The sequence below is a fragment of the Cetorhinus maximus genome, chromosome 7 (genome assembly GCF_964194155.1).
Source record: "Cetorhinus maximus chromosome 7, sCetMax3.hap1.1, whole genome shotgun sequence".
NCBI lineage: Eukaryota > Metazoa > Chordata > Chondrichthyes > Lamniformes > Cetorhinidae > Cetorhinus > Cetorhinus maximus.
In genome coordinates, this window is record NC_135885.1 from 96,864,594 (window position 1) to 96,890,309 (window position 25,716).

At 40.0% G+C, this 25,716-nt stretch overlaps 1 protein-coding gene across 2 annotated transcripts in view; it reads right to left on the bottom strand.

Moving 5' to 3' along the window:
* The window catches only part of sugt1 (SGT1 homolog, MIS12 kinetochore complex assembly cochaperone), a 143,141-nt gene that overhangs the window by 71,625 nt on the left and 45,800 nt on the right, over positions 1-25,716 (bottom strand). For both annotated transcript variants that reach the window (XM_078545877.1, XM_078545876.1), the window contains 3 exons: positions 24,952-25,005; positions 23,617-23,648; positions 19,191-19,225 (listed from right to left, as the gene is read on the bottom strand). In XM_078545877.1, coding sequence (XP_078402003.1) covers positions 19,191-19,225; positions 23,617-23,648; positions 24,952-25,005 — 121 coding nt within the window. The remainder of the gene's footprint in view (positions 1-19,190; positions 19,226-23,616; positions 23,649-24,951; positions 25,006-25,716) is intronic.

The window sequence follows — 25,716 nt, forward strand, 5'->3', positions numbered from 1 at the left end:
CACCTCCATAATAGACTCAGCCTCCACTTCTACTTCAGCCCACCTACTGCTAAAACTCTCGTCTGCAGTCTCAATTACGCAAAGAATATTTTGGTCAACTTTTCACCGCCCACCTTCCATAAACTTCAGCTCATCCAGAGCTCTGCTATTCACTTTCTATCCTGCCCCAATATCCTTCTTACTCATCACTTTTGTCCTCATGACCTACAGATGGCTGGCTCCTGGTCACCCATACCTCAAATTTACAAGTTTCATCTTTATATTTAAATCCCTCCATAATCTCACCCCCGCCTTTCAACCTCTTGCAGCATGACGCTGCCCCAGGGGCTCTGCTTTTGACTTTGGCCTCCTGTGCAACGCCACAAAGCCCTCCACCTTCCAATGCAGCCATGCTTTCAGCAACTTAGGCCAAAATCTAGAACTTGTTGTCCAAAACCTCCTCCCAAGTTTTCACCTTCATCACCTTTTAGCATCATAGTTAAATCTAGCTCTTTCAATAAGTGTGTAGTCACCTCTTCCAATCTCTCCTCTAGCTTAGTGCCTGATATTGTCTTATTCCTGTACGTGGTTGCTTGGAATGCTTTGCTGCATAAAAACACAATATAAATGCCAATTGCTGTTATATTAGAAATGCCTTCAACAGATTAGCAAAGTAGCCAAGTCAAAAACAAAATTATCCAAAAAAATGGAGTATTGGGGTCCATCAGCCTATGAACTTCAACTGCCAGAATTAGGTCTGTGCTCAAGTGCAAACTGTATCAGCATAAACCCTGAGACAATGTTATTACTGATTTAATCTCTGCACTATTGACAGCTGCTCAAGCTAGCTGATATCTTTTTAAAGAATTACAATCACCCAAGAGGTTAGCTGCAGTACAATTTCTTACTTTCTTTCAACAGCACGTAAAACAGATCAGGTAACAAAGATTAACTACATGAGCACAACTTCAAGCAGCATAGGATATGAAATTTCAATTTTGTGCACAAGAAAACAGACAAAATCTGACAAGAGAGGATACTGAACATAAATAATTCTATTTTACTATAAACATTTCTGTTCTGAAAATACAGTAAATCATACATAGTACATAGCAAGTAAATAGAAGTGTAAGCTACTCGACAATAATCCATGTGATTTTTTAAAACTAGTTACTCATTTGGTTTATATTTTTTGTTTAAAATAAAGCAAACCAATATTTCTCAATTATTAATTTTTCTATCACATCTAATTTAAATGGGTTACAATACCCAACTGTAAATATAAATTCTATTAGTCCTGTTAAGGGAAGAGAGTACATACAATCCTTCCTACGAGAAATGTAAACAATTATTTCACAATAATTGGGCTTGCACTTCTTAATTCTGTTAGAAGGTACTGCACATATATTAACACCTTAGGTTGATACAGAATGCAGCAAATGGATTGAAGAGAAACAGCTCCATCAACAGGCAGAAGACAGCAATCCAAATACTGCAGAGTGGCGACATAATTCTTTCAGCTTTGTAACTGCACTGAAAAATATTCATTTTGGAATGATTTTTGCTGCATTTCATTTAAGTGCAAACATGTAACATACAATGAATTAAAGCATTAATCTCGAAGACTTAAATGGCCAAATTTCTTCCAGTCATTTTCACCCCTTCAAATTAAGACACCAGTAAAATAAACTTCTGTAATCTAGCTTAGTTTTGATAATACAAAGTACTGCAATTGCAATGATGGATAGATAAGCAGCCATTTGAGCAAAATAGGGTTTTGGTGCTGAATCAGTAACTCATCTTCATAACTAATTAGCCACTTATTATTGCCAGATATCCGTGCAGATAGACATTTGTTCATTCAGCTGGAATAGTCAAAAGCAAATTTACTGCAATCTCATTTTGCAGTTCTGTGAGGGATGATTTTCTATTTGTTGCTTGTATCGAAATTGCAAATATGTACATAAAGAGCATGACGATTTTGCTCAAAATAGCATATTTCAGAAAAGAAATGTAACAGATTCACAAATGGCCCTGCAATTGCAAGCATATCGCCATGAAAATATATGTAAATGTCATATAATATTAAATAAAAGCTCACCGCCATAATTAAAAGGCAGATACAAGCCATTTTTTTTTAAAAAGCAATTTGCATTTATACAACAAATTTTAAAGTGAAGACAAACTGCGTTTTATAGATACATTTAAGGAAATGGGCATTGAGCCATTATGACACAATAGGAAGGGGAACGAAAACCTGGTTTGATGCACAAGCTTTGAGCAGGTTTGACAAAGAGTGGAGACAGATAGTTTTAGATTGGGAGTTCCAAAAACAGGACCAAAGCAGCTGAAGGCTTTGCTAGCAAGATTGGGAGGGGGATGCATAGAAGACCAGAGTCAGGGGAAGAAATAATTTAGAAGAGGTTAATGCGGGCAGCACCTTGCGGCGGGCAGCACCTTGCGGCGGGCAGCACCTTGCGGCGGGCAGCACCTTGCGGCGGGCAGCACCTTGCGGCGGGCAGCACCTTGCGGCGGGCAGCACCTTGCGGCGGGCAGCACCTTGCGGCGGGCAGCACCTTTCAGGATGGGTGAGGGTTTGGAGTGGGAAAGGGAAGCAAGCAAAAAGTTAAGCTGAGTTTCAGGAGTCTTGTGGATGAGACACAGGAGCTGTGTTACTCAGAACTTTAATGGGTGATTTAGTGTTGTCTAATTTCAATTTACCTAGTATTTCTGTTATATTCAGTGATTTATTTTATTTTGCAAATTATTCCATCTAGAAATGCACAGTGCTGCACATATACGGTACAGTTTTTCAACTTATACATTGGTTTTCCCAGGCACCTAACTCTGACATTAACATTGTGAACAAATGATTCCCGTAGGAATCAAAGTTGTGTCACTTAAAGTTGAGATTTTCAGGAACAAAACCACAACTTTAGTGAGGATGTACTGTATAAGCATAACAAGGGTTTTAAATTTTATGTGGTGGAGTGTGAAGAGTTATTCAAAGGGGCAATGGATGCTAGAAGTTACAAGTGGACAACGTTTGGAATTTCCAGGGGGGAAAAGGATTAGACCCCAGGGGAGGACATTGGAATAACCTAGAATAGAGAGGGCCAAATTTGCAGATATAGACACAAGCAGTCCTGGCAATAGATAGGATGCTGGATCCAAAAATCAGTTTGAAGTCAAAAAATGTACCGAGGTTGTTGACCACCTAATTCAGATTTTGAAAATGGCTGGAAGGAGCTGGAATCAGTGGCCTGGGAGTGGAGTCAGTGGCAATGGCTGAAGATAATGGCTTTTAAAGAGCATGGAGAGAAAGACGAGAGCTCATCAAAGAGTGCAGGGAGGGAGGGAGAGAGAGAGAGAGAGAGAGAGAGAGACGAGAGTTCACTAAAGAGCATGGAAACGAGAGTCCATTAAAAAGTGCGAGAGGAAGAGACGAGAGTCCATTAAAGAGCACGAGAGGGAAAAGAGCGCGGAGCGCAGCTGATTAGTGAGAAGTATTGGTGAGTATTTCTGGTCTTTAAAGTAAAAGTAAGGTCTTTAGTTTGTGTTTAGGTCTCTAGTCTTTTTCTTAAAAATAGCTGGTTAAGTATAAGATACTTGTGTGCAAAAAAGTTACGATAAAGTGTGAAGAGCAGAGGATTCTTCATGCGCATAAAGCAGGGATACTAGAGTAATTAATTAATACATTAAATAAAATACGTAGCAATGGCAGGACAGGTGATTTATTGCTACTGCAGCATGTGGGAGCTGTTGGACACATCTGTTTGCAGCTCGAGGAACTTTGGATCAGAGTGAAGGAGCTGGAGTCTGAGCTGTAGACATTGCGCAACATCAGGAAGGGGGAAAGTTACCAGGACACTTTGCTCCAGGAGGCAGTCACATGCCTCAGATTAGGTAATTCAAATTTGGCCTGTGATTGGGGACAGGAGAGTGTGACAGCGCATGAAGCAGGTATGGGGACCTGGGGATAGCGTTTGAGGAGCCTCGGCCCCTGCAGCTGTCAAACAATTACAAGGTTCTTGCAAGCTGTGTGGATGAGAGCGGGGACTGCAGAGAGGGTGAGTGAATTGACCACGGCACCATGATACAGGGAACCATTCAAGTGGGGGGGAGGAAATAGGAACGTAGTAGCATTAGGGGCAGTATAATTAGGGGGATAGATACTGTTCTCTGCAGCCATGAGTGTGAGTCCCGAAGGCTGTGTTGCCTGCCTGGTGCCAGGGTCAAGGACATCTCCTCAGGGCTGGAGAGGAACTTGGAGTGGGAGGGGAGGGAGCCAGTTGTCGTTGTCCACATTGGTACATTGCTGAAAGAATTTTAAGATTGAGGAGCTAAATTAAAAAGCAGAACCTCCAAAGTAATAACCTCATGATTACTACCTGAGCCACAGGCAAAGTGACATAGGGTAAATAAAGTCAAGGAGTTAAATGCGTGGCTCAAAGATTGGTGTGGGAGGAATAGATTTTAGTTCATGGAGCACTGGCACCAGTACTGGAATGGAAGTGAGCTGTTGCTGTAAGATGGGCTTCAGTTGAACCGTGGTGGGACCAGTGTCCTGGCAAATCGAAATACTTGGATTGTAGAGAGGGCTTTAATATAAATGGGCGGGGGGGAATTCTGGAGAGGGGATACATAGGCCTACAAAGCAAAAGGATATTGCAGCATTGCATGGCAGCTATTTGGGTAATGATATCCAGAGTGTGACAGGAAGGGACAGAGTGTACGAGCAAAAAACAGCAGCAAATAGGGTCAAAAGGGGAAAAAAATGGTTAAAAAGGCAACAATTAGTGGCTCTTTACTTGAATGCATGTAGTATTCGGAACAAAATAAATGAATTAACGGCACAAAAAGAGATTAATGGCTATGATCTTAACGCTATTACAGAGACATGGACAGAATTTTGCCCTTGGTTGGCAGGCGGGCCCCACCGGCTCGGCGGCAGGCGAGCAGCTAAACTCCGCCACTGAAACGGGGCCCGCCGCCATTTTGAATGGGCAGGCCAATTAAGGCCCGCCCAGCGGCCTGCCCAACAGGAAGCGCACTTCCTGATGCACTTCCTGAGCAGGGGGAGGGATTCCCCAACTGTCAAAGTGCGCTCTTTCGCGCATGCATGCGAAAGAGCGCACTGCTCCCTGAGACTAAGTGTTGTCTCAGGGAGATTACTGACATTCTAAAAAAACTTTAAAAATAGAAAAATAGAAAAACTATTAACATGTCCCCCTCATGTGACAATGTCACACAAGATGGGACATGTTAATAAGAAGCACATAAACTTTATTAAAGTTTTTAAAAACGGACATGAAGCCTCATCCCGCCAGTGGATGAGGTTTCATGTTTTATCAGAAGCCCGCTGGGGCTCCTGGCCTGCCCACTAACCTTAAGGTTGGATGGGCAGGGCATTTAACTACCTTAATTATCCTGTCAATGGCCTTAATTGGCCCTTGACAGGTCGGCGGGCGGACAGCTGATTTCGCTGTCCGCCCACCTTCCTCAATATTTAAATGGGGGGATGACGTCGGGGATTCCTCCCGACGTCATCCCGTGTCATTTTCCCGTCGGTGAGCGGATCTCGCCCCCAAGTCACCGACGGTAAAATTCAGGCCATGGTTACAAAGAGATCAAAGCTGGGAACAAAACATTCAGGGATGTGTGACTTTTCGAAAGGACAGGTAGGAAGGAAAGGGTGATGGGGTAGCTTTGTTAGTACGAGATGAAATCAGTACGATAGCAAGAAATGATCTTGGATCAGAAGATGTAGAATCCATATGGGTGGAGGTAAGAAACAACAAGAGGAAGAGGACACAGGTGGGAGCAGTCTACAGGCACCCTAACAGCAACTATACTGTAGGACAGAGGGTAAATATGGAGATAATGAGGGCATGTAAAAAAGGCAGTACATTAATCATGGGTGACTTTAATCTTCAAGTAGATTGGGAAAAACAAATTAGAAGAGATAGCCATGAGCAAGAATTCATAGAGTGTATTCGGGACAGTTTCCTAGAACAACAACATGTTGTGGATACAACCAGGGATCAGGCTATTTTGGATCTGGTAATGTGTAATGAGGCAGGTTTAATAAATGATCTCAGATTAAAAGATCCCCTAGGAAACAGTGACCATAACATGGTAGAATTTAGCACTCAGTTTGAGTGTAAGAAACTTGGGTACGAAACAACTGTGCTAAACTTAAATAAGGGTAATTACAAAGGAATGAGGGCAGAGTTGGCTGGAGTGGACTGGGGAAGGAGATTAGCAGAAAAAACAGTTGATGAACAATGGCAGACATTTAAGAAAATAGTTCATGACTCACAACAAAGTTATATCCCAGTGAAGGATGATTCTAGGAAGGGGATAAAGTTAATCAAGGAAGTTACGGATAATATCAAATTCAAAGAAAAAACATACAATGTGGCAAAGATTAGTAGTAAGCCAGAGGAATGGGAGTTATAAAAACCAACAAAAGATGACCAAAAAAAGAGAAAATAAACTTTGAGGGTAAACTAGCAAGTAATATAAAAACAGACAATAAGAGCTTCTTTAAATACATAAAAGGGAAGAGAGAGGCCAAAGTGAACATAGGCTCCTTAGAGAATGAGGCTGGGGAAATAATAATGGGGAACCAGGAAATGGCAGGAGTTGAATAAATACTTTTCATCAGTCTTCACGGCAGAAGACATGAATAGCATTCAAAAAATACTAAAAATCAAGGGGCAAATGGGGGTGGGGGATGGGGAGGAAATAAATACAATAACTATTACTAGAGAAAAAGTACTAGAGAAACTAATGAGGCTAAAAGCCAAAAAATCCCCTGGGCCTGATGGGTTGCATCCTAGGATATTAAAGGAAGTAGCTACACAATTAGTGGATGCACTGGTAGTAATCTTCCAAGAATCCTTAGATTCTGGAAAAGTCCCAGAAGTTTGGAAAACTGCCAATGTAACAGTCTCATTCAAAAAGTGGGAGGAGGGAGACAAAAAACAAGTAACTATAGGCCAGTTAGCCTAATATCTGTCATTGGGAAAATGTTAGAGTCTGTTTTAAAGGATGTAATAACAGAGCATTTAGAAATGCATAATAAAATCAAGCAGAGTTAGCATAGTTTCATGAAGGAGAAATCATGCCTGACAAATTTATTAGAATTCTTTGAGGTGGTAATAAGCAGGATAGATAAAGGGGAACCAGTAGACGTAATATATTTCAATTTCCAAAAGGCGTTTGATAAGATACCACACATAAGGCCACTTAATAAGAAAAGAGCCCATGGTGTTGGGGGTAGTATATTAGCATGGATAGAGGGCTTGCTAAGTAATAGAAGATAGAATTGGGATAAGGGGGGTGCATTTTCAGGATGGCAATCTGTAACTAGTAGAGCATCACAAATTTCAGTGCTGGGGCCGCAATCATTTACAATATATATTACTGACTTAGATGAGGGAAGTGAATGTACTATCGCCAAGTTTGCAGATGACACGAAAGTAGGTGGGAAGGCAAGTGGTGAGGATGACAGAGTCTGCAGAGGGATATAGACTGGTTAAGTGAGTGGGCAAAAACGTGGCAGATGGAACCTAATATGAGGTTATGCACTTTGGCAGGAAGAATAGAGGTGAATATTCTTTAAATGGAGAAAGACTGCAGAAAACTGCAGCACAGAGGGATTTGGAAGTCCTTATGTATGTTAGCTTTTTGGGATTCATGCAAGTTCAGCAGGTAATCGGGAAGGCAAATGGAATATTGGCCTTTATTTCCCTTATTTCAAAGGGAATAGAGTATAAAAATAGGGAAGACTTGCTAAAACTATACAAGGCACTATCAGACCACACCTAGAATACTGTGAACAGTTTTGGTCTCCTTATCTAAGGAAAGGTATACTGGCACTGGAGGCAGTCCAGAGAAGGTTCACTTGGTTGATCCCGGGTATGGAGGGATTTTCTTAAGAAGAGAGGTTGAGTCGGTTGGGCTTGCACTCATTGGAATTTAGAAGAATGAGAGGCGACCTTATTGAAACATATGAAAATCTTAGGGGGCTTGACAGAGTAGATGCTGAGAGATTGTTTCCCCTTGTGGGAGTGTCTCAGACCAGAGGGCATAATCTCAGGTTAAGGGGTTGCCCATTTAAGATAGAGATGAGGAGGAATTTCTTCTCTCAGAGATAAGTGAATCTGTGGAGTTTTTTTTAACCGCAGAGAGCTGTACAGGCTGGGTTGTTAAGTATATTCAAGGCTGAGTTAAGACAGGTTTTTAATCAGTAAGGGAATCAAGGGTTATGGGGAAAAGGCAGGGAAGGGGAGTTGAGGATTATCAGGTCAGCCATGATCTCATTGAGTGGCGGAGCAGACTCGATGGGCAAAATGGCATACTTCTGCTCCTTTGTCTTATGGATATTATTGGTGTTAAACTGAATATCTGATAGCACAGAGGCAGCAAGTTCAATGACAGAAGTGGTGGATATAGCTAGGTATCATCAGCTGATGCCACACCTGGAATGTCATTGAAGGGTAATTAGTAAATTAGAAAGCGCAGGTGATAGAGGATAGTTTCCAGAGTTGACAGTGCAGGCAAAGGTAGAGAAGCCATTGTTGGAGGTACACTTGCTGCATTTAAATAAGAACAGTCACATAATAGCATTTCCATGGAACTGGAGGACAAAAACAGGGCACTGGAGAATGATGGCAACAATAACCATATCAAATCCGCAACTAAGTGAAGGATGGATAATTTATGATTAGTCACAAAGGGTATCCATTCAGGATTTTGACAATGACTGTTTCATGCTATGCGAAGGGTCAAGTTGATCTTAGAAAGTCCAAACAGCAATTTTCAGGAAAGATGCACCAGGGCTTCAGAAAGAAAAGAAGTTTGGAACTGAGGTAGTAATTGAAGGGGACAGGTGGTTTAAAGGTTTTAAGTTGTGCTCAGTTTGCATCCTTCTAGCTTGAGTAATCAGATGTGGGTGTTGTAGGGAAACAATGATTTATTAAAGTGAACGCAACAATGGAAAAAGGGAATAATTAAACAGGGGGCAGCAGAGGTATCAGGACATATCAAGGCCAAAGAAAATTTGGCTGCATGAGGGAGCAATTTTGAATGGGTGGGATGGTGAAAACAGTAGGTGTGAAGGAGGACTAGAGATTAGTGGTAAGGGAGATAAGGAAATGATCAAGGGTGGCTTTACCCGAGGCAAGTGAGAGTGAGCGCGCTAAAATTGGGCCAAGACGTGATAACACAATAAGTACTGAAACACAACTGGGGAATTAACTGTTTAGATCAAAATCAGTATAATAATAGGAAGATCTTCAGTTCAATCCACAATTTTTATTAACCGACGCTATCTACTGGAAGATTTTGAGAGTACCTAATTAGGCAATGCCTCCAACAACTTACTTCAAGGGTGTCACAAATAGAAAGAAATAGGGGAAAGATTGCTGAGCCATGAAGAAACAGATGAGGAGGGATGACTTATAGCTTAGAGTTATATAACTTACAGCTAAAAAGATGCGTTTTGAAATTTTCAAAAGAACCGAGAGAGGTGGGAAGCAAAAGGGGTTCAAGTAGGCAAATCCAGAGAGTAGGGGATTGGTTAAAAGCTCTGCCAAAGTTTGGATATGGCTGGGGTGGAGGACAGAGGAGGATGTATAATAAAGTCACAGGTGCAGGATGAATATAAGATTAGAGGAATTTGCTAAATCTTGGAAAAGGTCAAAGTGAGAAAAAGGAAACTGAGGAAAAATAATATTCACCAGGGTTCTCATTCTTGGACACCTATCAATCAATTCCTCTTAAAGATACATATGAGTGGACAAACAGGGTTAGATCAGTTTTGGTATCTCCAATATTGCATGCATTGCAGATATGCACTACCAATACTGAGAAGTCAAGGTACCAGAAATGAATACAGAAAATGCTGGAAAAACTCAACAGGTCCAGCAGCATCTGTGGAGAGAGAAGTTTCCAGTCCACTATGGCTCTTCTTCATAACTAGAGAGAAGAAAAATGTGATATGCTGTTGAATAAAGGGGGGAGAGACAGGTGGAACTGAATAGAAGGTCAGGGATAGGTTGGAGGGCAGAAAGGATTAAATGACAAAGATGTCATGGAACACAAGACAAAGGGAGCAGGAATGATGGTATTAAAAACTAAGCTTTAGTCCAGAATAGGTGTTAATAGCAGAATAAAGGTCAAAAGGTTGTTAGAATCAGTGCAGTGAAACTTCTGCATTCTGCAGCTGCCTTTAACAGCAAAAAGGAGAAAAGTGCAGTAGGAATGTGAAGCAATATAGTCCATTTAGGTTTAAGTACCATGAAAAGCTTTACCAAACTTCAATTTGACCAAGGTGTTACAATAATTGGTAATAAGATTTTCAAACAACCTTAATTCAGATTTCTTCTATTCAAGTCTGCTTCGCAGGAGTAAATGGTGAGAAAATTTTAAGTTACCTGCAAAAGTAATTAGTGGCAATGTGCTTGAGTTATAATAATAAAAGGCCCATTTTTAAGCTTAGAATATTTCCTAAAGCTTTGCTGTCAGTTCAATAGCATTCCATCTGTTCATTCAAAACATCAAGCCATATACTCAAAAAATGTACAATACTTATGATTTGAACCTGCACAGTGGCATTAAATTTGCATTATGCTCAATCCACCATGCAGAGCCAATTATTCAATCCAGGCTGTAACAGGTACTCAACACGAAGCTAACTGCTGACTGTCAACTTCAAATAAACAGTGCACATTAATGTGAAATAATCAACACCAAGTAGATATTTCAGTATAAAACATAGTTTGTGCCTCCATAGATCACCATAATCTCTGTTGTGGACTGGGATATAACCAAATTATGCATGTTTTTTTTAGCTATACTTCTGGCAGGGCTCACCTGACTTGGTGGCTTAAACCTTCAATTTAATAAAATTAGGTGCATTTGGTGTAGGATTTTGACCTGACTCTCATTACATTGGTTGATTGTCATGACTGCCAACTGCAAATTACCGCTCGAGTATTTCAACATTCCTATAGGTTTCTGAAGATCTTGGAGACCCTCGTAGCCAGGAATAGTTGGAATCTCCCATTCACCCACTCAATCATAGAAACATGGAAAATAGGAGCAGTATGCCATTCGGACCTTCGAGCCTGCTTCACCATTCATCATGATCATGACTGATCATCCAACTCAATAGCCTGCTCCCGCTTTCTCCCCATATCCTTTGATCCCTTTCGCCCCAAGAGCTATAACTAACTCCTTCTTGAAAACATACAATGTTTTGGCCTCAACTACTTTCTGTGGTAGTGAATTCCACAGGCTCACCACTCTCTGGGTAAAGAAATTTCTCCTCATCTCAGTCCTAAATGGTCTACCACATATCCTCAACTGTGACCCCTGGCTCTCGACTCCCCCACCATCAGGAACATCCTTCCTGCATCTACCCTGTCTAGTCCTGTTAGAATTTTATAGGTTTCTATGAAATTCCCCCTCATTCTTCTGAACTCCAGCGAATATAATCCCAACCGACTCAATCTCTCCTCATATGTCAGTCCTGCCATCCCAGGAATCAGTCGGGTAAACCTTCGCTGCACTCCCTCTATAGCAAGAGCATCCTTCCTCAGATAAGGATACCAAAACTGCACACAATATTCCAGATGTGGTCTCACCAAGGCCCTGGACAATTGCAGCAAGACATCCCTGCTCCTGTACTCGAATCCTCTCGTTATGAAGGCCAACATACCATTTGCCTTCTTTACCGCTTGCTGCACCTGCATGCTTACCTTCAGCGACTGGTGTACAAGGACACCCAGGTCTCGTTGCACATTCCCCTCTCTCAATTTATAGCCATTCGGATAATAATCTGCCTTCCTGTTTTTGCTACCAAAGTGGATAGCCTCACATTTATCCACATTATACTGCATCTGCAATGCATTTGCCCACTCACTCAGCTTGTCCAAATCACACGGATGCATGTCTGCATCCTCTTCACAGCTCACCCTCCCACCCAGCTTTGTGTCATCTGCAAATTTGGAGAGATTACATTTAGTTCCCTCATCTAAATCATTAATATATTTGTGAATAGTTGGGATCCCAGCATTGATCCCTGCAGTACCCCACTAGTCACTGCCTGCCATTCGGAAAAAGACCCGTTTATTCCCTACTCTTTGTTTCCTGTCTGCCAACCAGTTTTCTATCCATCTCAATATACTACCCCCAATCCCATGCACTTTAATTTTACATGCTAATCTCTTATGTGGGACTGTGTCGAAAGCCTTCTGAAAGTCCAAATAAACCACATCCACTGGCTCCCCCTCATCAACTCTTCTGGTTACATCCTCAAAAAATACCAGTAGGTTTGTCAAGCATGATTTCCCTTTCATAAATTCGTGCTGACACTGTCCGATTCTGCCACTGTTCTCCAAATGCTCAGCCATTAAATCTTTTATAATGTACTCTAGAAGTTTCCCCACTACTGATGTCAGGCTGACTGGTCTATAATTCCCTGTTTTCTCTCTACCTCCCTTTTTAAATAGTGGGGTTACATTAGCTACCCTCCAATCTGTAGGAATTGTTCCAGAGTCTATAGAATCTTGGAAGATGACCACCAATGCATCCACTATTTCTAGGGCCACTTCCTTAAGTACTCTGGGATGTAGATTATCAGGCCCCAGGATTTATCGGCCTTCAATCCTATCAATTTCCCCAACAGCATTCCCTACTAATACTGATTTCTTTCAGTTCCTCTCTTTCACTAAACCCTGTGTTTTCCAACATTTCTGGTATGTTATTTGTGTCCTCCTTTGTGAAGACAGAACCAAAGTATGTATTTAGTTGGTCAGCCTTTTCTTTGTTCCCCATTATAAATTCCCCTGTTTCTGACTGTAAGGGACCTACATTTGTCTTCACCAATCTTATTCTCTTCACACATCTATAGAAACATTTACAGTCAGTTTTTACGTCCCCCGCAAGCTTACTCTCGTACTCTATTTTCCTCATCTTAATCAATGCTTTGGTCCTCCTTTCCTGAATTCTAAACTGCTCCCAAACCTCAAGTCTGTCATTCTGAGTCACAATAGAGAGCTGAATTCTCCTAATTCAAAAACATCTTCCACAGGAAACATATGGGACAACAACCAACTGAAGTTAATAATGCAGGCTGCCTATTAAATCACCTGTCAATGTGGTTGCCCTTTTCCAGATATGCTCTACCTATACCCCATTGTTCTCTCAAACCCCAGACAGGTACATGGAGCCCAGGGCCAACTGACAAACCAAGTTTTAAAATTTAGCCATGGCTTACTTTGAAGCAATGAGGCAGAATCTGACCATAGTAAACGGTTAACAGGCAAAACTACAAATGAACAGTGGAAGGCATTCAAAGAAATATTTAGTACAAGGCTTACACATAATCCCAAAAGGGAAAGAGCCCTACTTCTGTGATTAATCAACTTTGGTCAACAAAAGAGATGAGAGAAGGTATAATACTAAAATAAATGGTACAAAGGAACACAGGAAGTAAGGTGCAGCAGTAGGCCATTTGGCCCTTCCGAGTCTGCTCTGCCATTCAATAAGATCATGGCTGATCTGGTTGTGGTCTCAACACCACTTTCTTGTCTGCCCCCCATAACCCTTGACTCCCTTGTCTATCAAAAATCTAAATCTGCCTTGAAAAATTCAATGACCAAGTCTCCACTGCTCTCTTGGGATGATAATTCCACATACTAATGACCCTGAGAAAACATTTCTCCTCACCTTAGTCTTAAAAGGGAGACCTCTTCTTCTTACTGTGTCCCTTAGTTCTAGCCTCTCCCGCAAGTGGAAGTATCCTCCTGCTATCTACGCTATCAAGTCTTCTCAGGATCTTATATGTTTCATATAGATCGCCTCTTGTTCTTCTAAATTCCAATGGATATAGTCCCAACCTGTTGAACCTTTCTTCATAGGATAAGCCCTTCATCCCAGTAATGAGTCGAGTGAACCTTTGTACAAATTCTAAAGCAATTATATATTTTTTTCAAATAAGGAGACCAAAACTGTACACAGCATTCCTCATAACGTTTAAGAAGTATTTAGCTGAGCACTTGAAACGCCACAGCAGCACAATCCCAGTGGATTGGAAAATAACTAACGTAGCACCTTCCTTCAAGAAAGGAGGGACAGAAAGCAGGAAACCACAGGCCAGTTAGGCTAACGTCTGTCATAGGGAAATTGCTAAAATCCATTACTTAAGGAGGTTATTGCAGGATACTTTGAAAATCATGTGATCAAGCAGAGTCAACATGGCTTTATGAAAGGGAAATCATGTTTAACTAATCTGTTAGAGTCTTTTGAGGAAGTAACATGCAAGGTGGATGAAGGGAAACCTGTAAAAGTGTACTTAGATTTCCAAAAGGGATTTGATAAAGGTGCCACATCAAAGTTTACCATACAAGATATGAGAACATGGTGTAGGGTTTAACATATTTGTATAGATCAAGAATTGGTTTGCCAACAAGATGCAGAGGGTCATCTTCAGGTTGGCAAGCTGTAACTAGGGAATGCCACAGGGGTTGGTGCTCTACATCAGTGATTTGGATGAAAGGACCGAATGTATAGAAGATAAATTTGCCAACAACACCAAGACAGGTCGGAAAGTAAGTTGTCAAGAGGAGGTAGAGAATCTGCAAAGGGATATAGACAGGTTAAATGAGTTGGCAAAACTTTGGCAGATGGAATATAATGTAGGAAAGGAAGAACAGAAAAGCAGTATTCTATTTAAATGGGAGAGATTGCAGAACTTAGTGGCTCAGAGGGATCTGGATGCCCTGGTACAAGAATCATAAAAAGTATGCAGGTACAGCAAGTAATTATGAAGCCAAATACAATTCTGGTGATTAATGCAAGTGGAATGGAATATAAAAGTATGGAAATTTTACTCCAGCTGTACAGGACATTGGTGAGACCACATTGTCATACAGCACAGAAACAGGCCCTTCGACCCATCGTGTCCGTGCTGCCCATCGAGCACCTATCTATTCTAATCCCATTTTCCAGCATCGGCCCGTAACCCCTGCTCAGCCTCTAGCTCAATGACTCTGAGTCGAACCGCCTCACGCCACTTACACAAATGCAAAAAGTGGAGGTGACATGGACTAGGGATACAAAGAAAATCGCAAGAGCTTCAAATAAAAAGAGAAAAATCTTGCAAGGGATATCAAGGGTAACATTAAAAGTTTTTACAAGTATATTAAGAGAAAGAGAGGGGCTCAGGGTAAAGCGGCCTCCTTAAAAGGCACATAGGTGATATCGCAATTGAAAATAAAAACATGACAGATTTGTTAAATTATTACTTTGTGTTAGTATTCAAAGTACAGGCTCTAATGCCTCAATATTAAAAATTTCCATGCTGGTTTTCAAATCTCTTAAAAGCCTTGCCTCACCACATCGTTGTACCCTCCTCTAGCATCTATGTACTTTTTCAATTCTTACTTTGCATGCACCCCCAATTTCCAACACACCATTACTGGCATCGCCTCCAGCTGTATAACCCTATGCTCTGGAATTCCCTCCCTATACCTCTCCTACTTTAAGATGTTCCCTATAACCTACCTCTTTTTATCAAATTTAACATGCTATAAAAATGCAGGTTGTTGTTTTTGAGAGAAAATCTTTAAAATTATAGACAAGACTAACATCTGCTATGGGGAAGTTACTAAAATCTGCCATTGAGGACAGAGGGACTGAGCACTAGGACAAATATGAACTGATCAGGGAACCAGCATAGATCTGCAATTGGCAAGTCATATCTAACTAACCTAGCTGAACTTTATTTGAGAAGGTTGCTAGTATGTTAGGTACGTGAGTATCTATAGATTTTATTTACATGGACTTCAGGATATATACAGGTGGACACAAAAATGTTAAGAGCGCTAATGGAATGCTAGCCTTCAGCCCAGGGATAGTAAGCATGACCCCAATCTTCTGAATGCCTGTCATTTTAATTCTCCAACCCACTCCCATCTCTCTGCCCTCAGACTCCTAAGAAGTTCAACATAAGCTAGAGGAACAGCACCTCAATTTTTCGATTCAGAAATTTTACTGCCTTCCAGACTCCGTCGAGTTCAACGATTTCAAATTATAACCTCTGCCTCCATTTTTTAGGACGGGAACTGGTATTAATCATTTTGTTATTCCCACTTACTCCTCATCCAGACTCATCTTTTACTGTATTTAATTATCCCAGTGTCATCTCTTTTTGCCTGACACCATCAACACGTCATTTATTGTCTCCCTACTTTCACCCTATCACAGACCTCCCCTTTTGTTTGTGAGGGAACCCACCTCTTAAATTTGCTCTGCAGGTTTTCAGACAGAGGCCAAGCCCTGCTTAATGGGCGTCGGGGGACGAATCAGCAGCCAGCCTGTGTGATGTGCAATGTGAAAAGTTGCGCACATGGCCAGATGTGCAGTACAAAAGCCCAACCATGGGGCCAGAAGGTGCAAGAAAGAGAGCCCATGTGACTGAGTCGGGAGCAGATGGAGGAGGTGATTGGCTTCATGCAGCTGAAGTGCTGTCATTAGCTCGGAGTTGCTATGGGGCAGAGGCTCAGAAGCCTGGTGGCTGTTGATAGCTCCGTGCAGCTAGAAGTTGGGGCTCAGAAGCAGTAGTTGCTTGGATACAGTTGCGACTTGGGGCTCAAAGAAGCCTGGGAGCAGTAGCTGTTTGATGCAGTGGGAAGAAGGTTGCCAGCAGCCCAGCTAGGGAGCTGGATCTGTGCCTAAGTATGGACCCCATAATGCAGCCTGGCAAATGCCACAGGATGCAGTCTCGGATGAAGTGATTGAGCGACTGGGAGGACAGCAGTCATTGGGGCAGTATGAGCTGGAGTCCAGTTGTCTGACAGCTCATGACAGGCAGAAGCAAGAAGGCTTCCAGCTTGAGTTGGAGCTGTTGCTGAGCGAAATCAGAGACTACATCCTCGAAAGAGGAGTTGAAACCTCTCATGAGGATGCAAAGTGAAGGATTTTGTGACTCTGCTGACATCTGGGTGGGTTGCTGAGAAATTCGTGGGATCTGTCTTGGTTGTGCCGAGATTTATGCGCTGTTTGTGATGTGATTGATCACAGTTTGCCTGTTAATTTGCTCATGTTAGTTCTGGATGTTAAAGTATAAGATAGATAGTATTGACTGTATGCTTTATTGAATCTTGTATAAGAAAAAAAAAATTGTTTAAAGCCGTGGAATCTAGTGGCTTTATTCCCTAAATACCTGGGATTTCAAATTTCACTGACTTTACAAAAAAAGTTACTAGTCCCTAACCGAATCGTAACAAAATTTCTTTCCCCTACCTCTAGATTTGCTTAAAAGCTGTACATCTCTAACTTTTTCTAGATCTCTAACTTCTTCTAGTCTTGACAAAACTTTAACTTTTTCTTCCTCCACAAATGCCTCCTGACCTGGTAATTCCAGTATTTTCTGCTTTTAATTCATTTCAGAGGGACTATACTAAGGGGTGGAAGCCATACAATAGTCACATAAAGCTCTGGTTAGACCACATCTGGAGTACTGTGATCAGTTCTGGCATGGCACTTCAGGGAGGATAGATTAACCTTGCAGGAGGTGCAGAGCAGATTCGACAGAATGATACCAGAGTTAAGAGAGTTAAGTTGTGAGGGCAGGCTGTATAGACTATGCTTGTATAGAAGATTATAGGATAATCTAAATTAGGTGCTTAAACTGATTAATGGATTTGATCAGGAACAATGGGCATAATCTTGAAATTAGAGCTAGGCTGCTCAGGGGTGAAGTCAGAAAGCACTTCTTTAGGCAAGGGGTGGTGGAAGCCTGGACTCCTCCCCAAAAAGCTCTGAGGCTAAGTCAATTGAAATTTTCAAAACTGAGACTGATATATTTTTATTAGGTAAGCATTAAGGGATTATGGAACCAAAGGGGTTTACTGGAGTTAAAATACACATGGCAAGACTGAACTGAAAGATAGACAGAGCACGAGGGAATGAATGGCCCACTCCTATTCCAGGGTTCCTATAACTTGAGGTCCCAGTACTTTCTTGCAAACACTCCCCACCATTTAAACACTTTATCACTCGTGCCCAATGCATCACAAGGCCCTTTACTCCAACTTCCTGTGCAACCCAAGTTCCCTACCAAGGTTGCACCATAACTTTGAGTAATATCACCCCAAATGTACAAAGTGAAGATCTTTACTACATTTTTCTGCAAATATTATATAATTTGTAACATATGCACACATTCTATAAAGTACTATATTTTGAGAAATGTTTAACCTTTAAAAATATAGTAACTGCCAAAACTAAAATAGGGAAAAATCAGGATAATTTAAGATATAAACTGTTGTTAATAAGATGTTCCACTAACTGAATAACAAAACAAAAATCTAAAGACAAATGTTCTACATATCATAAGTAATAAATTAAAATCTAAGTGCAAATTAATCTCAGATGGTCATGAAAGGGGCCACTAATTCAAGAAGCTGAAAGTTGTTCTCCTGGTGCTTTACTGGTGACTAGGCATGCCATAGAGGCCAAAAAAGTTATCATGCTTGGTCTCCAGTCTGTGCAGTTAGACAACATTATATGTCAACCAGAGGGGCAAAAGGGATGTTCAAACTAGTTTCAAGGTGCTGGTTTAGGGAGGGGAAAAGGTCAGTTCACCTTATCAACACCTAGTGACTCCTGCTGGAAGTACAAAAAAGTGTGTCCATCAGATAAAGACCGCTTGTGGCTTTGCTATGCTATCTCCTGCAGTTGAATAACTTGCTGACATGAACAGTCAAATAAAAGGTCCTGAACAAAGCACCCAAAGATGTCCAAGTGCCTTAGCACAATTCCACAGCCAAGACATCAACCCCAGGACAGGACAGGAGTGGAGAGAAAACAAATGAGCAAAAGTTAAAACAGTTCATCACAGCACATTAAGTAATTCACAGCAATTTCACAAAGCATCTTATTTATCATTCAATAGTAGATCTAACCAAAACGTTGAAGCAGCATGATGGCTTGACTGCTACTGCAGTCAACAGCTTCAGGTCAATATGATATAAATAAATGCACAATTTCAACAAATCATTTAATACTTCTGTCATTTAAAGCACACCATGTTTATCAACACCATATATTAAATAATTACTTATTCAATGATATTCTTACTTTCACAAACCACTAAAATAGTTTGATGTGGTAATTTATATTGGCAAACTTACTTTATTTTTGGTGCTGCCTCCCGTTGTTTGTGTGTCTGTTTTCAGGATCCAAGGAATGTTGCAATGGAGAGAAACAAAAAAACAAATGAGTATTACATATTATTCCAAAATGGAAGTCAATAAATATAAAACTATTATTTTACAAGGGTAACAGTTCTACTCCAGTTATTTTCTACTCTTTTTTCCATCTCTTAAGAGACAATAGCATAGCTAAGTTAGGCAGGAATTCTACTCAAGCATTTACCAATGTTATGCTAAAGTTGGATAACAGATGGGGAGTACACCCATGTTTGGTGCACATCAGTCAATATAACAATTTGCAAAAGAATTCAAGCAGAAGAAAAAGGCTTGAATAGTAAAAGAAATTCTGAAATCTAAACCTTGAACCAAAAAAACTAGCTTTTGCAAAAAGGGTACCTTTAAGTTCACAGTGCCAGAAAGGGCTAAGTTAAAGCACAGAGAGCATGGATCTTAGATTTAAAAAATTAATTGCTGCACCAACACCTGTGACTCTTTTATAGTGCAATAGTACTAATAGGCATTGTTCAACTGAAAATGGTACTGGGGATCTAGCCTGTTGTGGAGTTTCCTTGGTATATTAATCAGGTTTGGCTCAATCAAGCATGCACGGATGTTAAATAAAGTATTACATAGCATATGAAATTTGAAAGCGGTACTGAACCAAATGCAGATATTCTCAGAAAAATTAAAATTTGTGATTTTTCAGAATCAGGTTCAGCAGCCCATAATACAGTGCTGGAAGTTTAAGAGGTTTTTCTGCAGATTATTATAGATAATTCTTGATGTGGGAAAGAACAATAGCTCAACAGTGTTGCATAATACATACCTTTTAACTATTCAGAATTAAGGAGTTTGAACTGTTTAAATCAATTAAATGATAAAGAAAATATTACTGTAATGGTCTAAATGGGCTTGGGGTGAAATGCAAGAAACACCAAGAAAAAACAATTATATCACTAGTTTGGTAATCATTTCTGAATGCCAAAAATCAAGATGGGAAGAAATGGGGGCCTCAGTTGGTCAACTGGAGACCATAAGTATTTTTAAGGTCTACCTTCAAAGTTTAATTATGATAGAAGGACAGAACGCAGATTAATATATCCAACTTCCATGATCATTCCAGTGGATATGGCATATTTGGATTTTCAAAAAAAAGGTTCTACACAAGCAGCTTGTTCTTAAGTTAAAGGTATATTAATATTAAAAATGATAAATATGGTTGGATGAAGTACGAGGAGAGAGCTGGAATAAATAGATGTCTTGCAGATTGGCCCACTGTCAGTGACATTCATTTGGGTCTGCTTTGGGACATATCTATATATACAAACATTATTTGGATATTGGTAAAAGGGAACATCAAAATTTGCCAATATAAAATTAGGGGTATGACAACCATGAGAGGATGCCCTCATAGGAAGCAAACTACATCTGAAGTGCAATCACTATTTTGTAGGTGAATGAAGCAGCCAGTTTCCAGGCAGCAAGGTTCTACAAACAGCAAGTGTCCAGTACGTCTGTTCTTGGTGCTGTTGGTTGAGAAAAGAATATTGGCAAGCACACTGGAATAACTGACTGCTTTGCTTAAAATACTGTTATGGGATCTGTGAAGACCATGTAAAGAATTCTTTCTCGCAACTGCACATCTATATGATGGGAAACCTTGCCTGTTATGACCCTGTGTGCTATATGTTGGTAGATTAGAAGCAGTCCACCAGTTTTCTTGTAGGGTGTTGAGAGTTAGGCCATTAAACTATGTAACATTACCTTTACCACCTTCTCAAGGGCAATTAAGAATGGGCGATAGATGCTGGCCTTGCCAGCAACTCTCATCCAATGAACAAATATCTAAAAAAAAGGATCTGTAACATAAAACATTTGGAAAATTGTTTTGTACCATTATTTTGAATAGAATAGAAGCTGATGATAAAGTAATCAGGAAAGAACAGGCTGCATTTTGACTCAGCAGGTTTCACCGAGATCAGATTTTAACCTTGAGAAGATCAAGGTTTAGAATATGAGTAAAGATGGTTTTTAACTTTATTAATTTTAACAAAAGTATATGCAGATTGGTACACTGTTAGTGGGATTCCTGTGGGTCTGTGTTGGGAGCTTTTGTTCTCCACACACAGAAAAATGCGCAGGTGAAAGGTCATTGACCTGGAAATATTAACTCTAGGGATAAGAGTGGTTGAAGACAAAAAAGTGGCTGAAGACGAAAAGATTTGAAAAATTTGTGACACAAGGAATCATGCAATTATAGCACTTATGATTTTCACTGAATGCAAATGCTTCTAGGCCACTTCAAATAGGTGAAGTTATTAGTGGGTGGAGCCATTAGTTTTCCCTTGGTTTACCTTTTATTACTTTCAAGACTGTGGATCAATGCATTTGTATAAAATCGCCAGTGACCTCAGCATTCAATGCAGTTAATGCATGTAATTCAGGATGAAGTCCATACTAACAAAACATTACCTTGCTGGATTATGCGCACGCAAAGCAAAGGACTACATCACTGTTTCACAAACTATTTTCCAATGTGAGCCCATTTTAACTCTCCATTTTCTCGAGGACAATTAGGAGCGGGTAACAAGTGCTGGCCTCATCAGTGATGCCCACATCCCATGAACAAATAAATGAAACTCTTGAAAATTAATATGACCCCAGGTGCCAGCAAATACAAAACAGCAATAAAACTGCATAGTAACATTCAGTATAATTATTAAAGTTTGCATATTATAGGTCAACATATAAAACATTGTGAAGTACTTTGGTGAAAATATTATTTTATATACTTCCATAGGTTTCAGCCAAACTCTCCATATTTCCTCGTGACACCCACACACACTGTAATCAGCTCCTTTCCCCCCACTACACTCTCACACAAGCCCTTCTTCTCAACCAGTCTTCCCCCAACTCATTCAGCAACACCTAGCCACTCTGAGGACCAAAAGCCCCTTCATGGCCAGACGACCATGTCTGAAAACTGGTGCTGATTTACTATAATCAGCTGAGACTTAGGTTTAGCTGCACCCTCTTGGATAGCTAGTTGTACTGTGTCAAAGCATGTCAGTTAATGTGTCCATTTTATCCTACTTTGAAAGAACTCTCGTTTGGACTTGATTCAATGAAAAACTCATTATAAACAAAAAACATGCCAGTCTGAGCTAGCAACAGGGGAAAGTTGCCAAAGTAATTTTAGAATACTAACTAATCTAAACAAAGCTGTCTGAGTCTATTTCCTAGAACTAGTTTGTTAACGAGTAACACTTTTCACCATAACTGCACATTTGATACTCAACATGCTCATGGTGCATTGTTTAAGTTGGTCAGTCTTGAGTTTTTTTTAAACAACGGACAAGTATTGCATCATCTTGCATTTTAAAGCAAATTACATTATCTCACTAAATAAAAGAAAAACTGTTTGCATATTGCGAGCTTTTTAATACAGCGAAGAATTCTATAATTAGGTTTATTGCTGGAGATGAGAAGTTATCAACCTTTACACTTTCCCTTCCAATGGACAAACTTTAACATCTCGCTCTCTTTGGACTTGACAAATCAATAAATAATGCACAGTGCAGAATCTACCTTACTAATTTTGGGAGTTTCCAGTTCTGATACATCTTGATTTACATCCTCCGCAGCCAGTTTCCAAGACTTTTAGAAAAAAAGACTTATTCATGCTTGGGCTCCTCTGCTCCCTCTCCCCTGCTATCCCCCTTTGGTCTGCTGAGCCCCGTGTTGAGCTCTGCTGCTCTACTTCCCCCCCCACCCCCATCCCCCAACCATTCAGAGCCTGCCAAACCCCAGCCCCATTGCTCTCACCCCTCCACTGGCCCTGCCGAATCCCTTGGCTTCACCAACTGGCCAGCAGCATTCCGGTGGGATGAGTGGCTGCTCCCAAAGTCTGCTCCTGGCGTCGTTAATTGCAGAGATTTTCTGAGCTTTTTGGAACTCTCTTCTTGACTTTGGCTACATTGGAAGCAGTGGCGGCCAAGAAGAAGCGGAGGTTGGAATTCCATTATTCAAGTCAAAATTTCACCAAATGGCAGAAATTTCTCATCCCTGTAACTTTGTTTTTCTCACTTCACAGATGCCACCTGACCCTACATATTGCCAGCATTTTGTTTCCACTTTAGATTTCCATCATCCGCAGTATTTTGATTTTGTAAATTATGTGGACATGAGTAAACAGGGAAAAATCTGAATTCACACAGAAACACTGCAACATCTGAGACATAACGAAATTCCAACAAAGATCGTATGGATGAATCTACATCTTACGCTAGCAAAGAGCTGAGAATTTAAGTGTGCAAAAAAAATCAGTTTGTCTTTTTCAAATACTTGATTTGTAGAAAACTTATTTGTGGAAATAAATATCCCTGTTAAACTATTCCAAGTGTACCTCATCATCATTTCCATCTTGCTGGCCTGTTGCTGAAATAAAAGTAGGAATATTTGTTAGACACCAAATAATCAACTCCCCTTTGTACCATAACTTTGCATTCATATCTAGCACCAGAGTTTTGGCATTTCACAACCACCAACTTTCTATAAAATTTAGATAATTTAGAATAATTACATTAACACCAAGTTAATTAGTAATAAAGTTGTAGAAATCCATAAAGAAAAAGCATTTTTTGTTTTATTTCTTGTAATTTTACTGGAAAACAACATTAAATATAAGACAATACCAAGTACTTGAAATATTGCATTTGGAACAGCATCAATAAACAGTCATGCTATAGCAAGTAAAAAATTCAAATCATCTCTCATATCTGGATTATCTTAGCCAACAATACTTCAATATTAAGTTTGCACAGCTAAATATGAGAAATACATAATTCTATTATCTGGAGGAGTTAAATAAAGAGAGTTTGAAATGATGTGCTGCAAAGCTGATCAGCAAACTAATTTCCTGCACCTCATTTTTCCTTCAATTTCCAACCTCCGGCTCTTGAATTTTGATCACTTTTGTTAACACAGACATTTTCACTTGTTTAGTCACCAAAAGACTTGCTGGCTTGAGAAAAATGTTTTTCACATACGTGATGAGTATTCCAATAAACTGCCACATTATCTTAAAATGTTAGAGAGAGAGATAGCTGCACTACTATTTTTTAAACTGAACCAAGGGACCCTGAAGACTAGTGCTTTATGAAGCACTTGTCACTGCCTTGATATCATGGCATTCCAATCCAGTATCATGAATGATTAATGCTCTACACAGCACATTATCACCACCTGGACCACTGGAGATCCAAGCGGTCAATGATTATAAGTTTTAAAAACACAGAACACAGCTACAAGCAGCAGCTGCAACACACTAGCAGCACATGACCTTTTATAACATTTAGGGTGAGGAAAGCATTCAGCAAAAGTAAATTAATTACTATTTTTATAGATTAACTAAAGTACTTCAATTAACCAATGGTGGATATCAACAGTGACTGAGCCCCAAACCACATGGATTACTTTTTACAGCCAATTTAGATTCTGTTGCTGCGCTAATAAACTCATACACATTTTTGAGGCGACATAAAATATCTGTGGAATGGCGTCAGAGTAACTGATCGAATATACTGTACCATATCAGTCATCTTAATAACAAAACTTTGCTCAAAAAAGTGTACCAATACAATAACTTGACACTTTTAGACATTTAGATGAAATAACAAAAGGATAATTCTAAATGTAGTCAGCTATTCTTGATTAGAACAGACAAGTAAATTAAACTTACAATCCAGGTTTTCTTTGCAAGTTTTGATCCAAGTGCTAAAGCTAGCATTTTCATCTGCAAAATGGAAGTGAGATTAGTATAACTCTCCTAAACAAGAACTGAACATTTTATGGAATGTCACATAAAAAAACGTAAAATTTGAAACAACACTTCTTGAATTAAAACCCAAAGGCAGCAGAATGAACAAAGGATTTTTAATTCCAACATCTCTTGGAGCTTATGAATTTTGGGAGTCTTAATTTAGTCCCAAAATTGCAAAGTCCACAGGACTAAAATTAGTCATATGTACCCAAACAGGCAGCACAAATTTGAAGTTCTGAGTTCATACCGGTGTCACTTTGTGCACCGTTAAATCAAAAGAACCGCTTTCTGAATTTACTTCTTTTGGAATATGATATTTACTGACCTCTGCAAAATCCTCTCACTGACATTTTATTTCTCTCATCTTTCATCATATAGCACTCAAACTTTAGCTATTTTTCCCTGTTCTTTTAATTTGGATTCCAGAAGCTTGGTATGTGAGTCAGTGCCTGATTTTCATGCTGTAAAATCCATTTACCATGGTTTGGCAGTCGGATTTTTCATGTGACTCTACAGCCTTCCTACCTATTATAGAAAACTGATTTAACAATATAAATTAGGAAATCTGACACATGCCCAATAAACTTGGAGAAAAAGGAGGCAGAAGAACAACATGCATTGTATAGCACCTTTAAACAAAGAAAACACTCCAAGGCACATCACTGAAGAGCAACTACAAAGTCA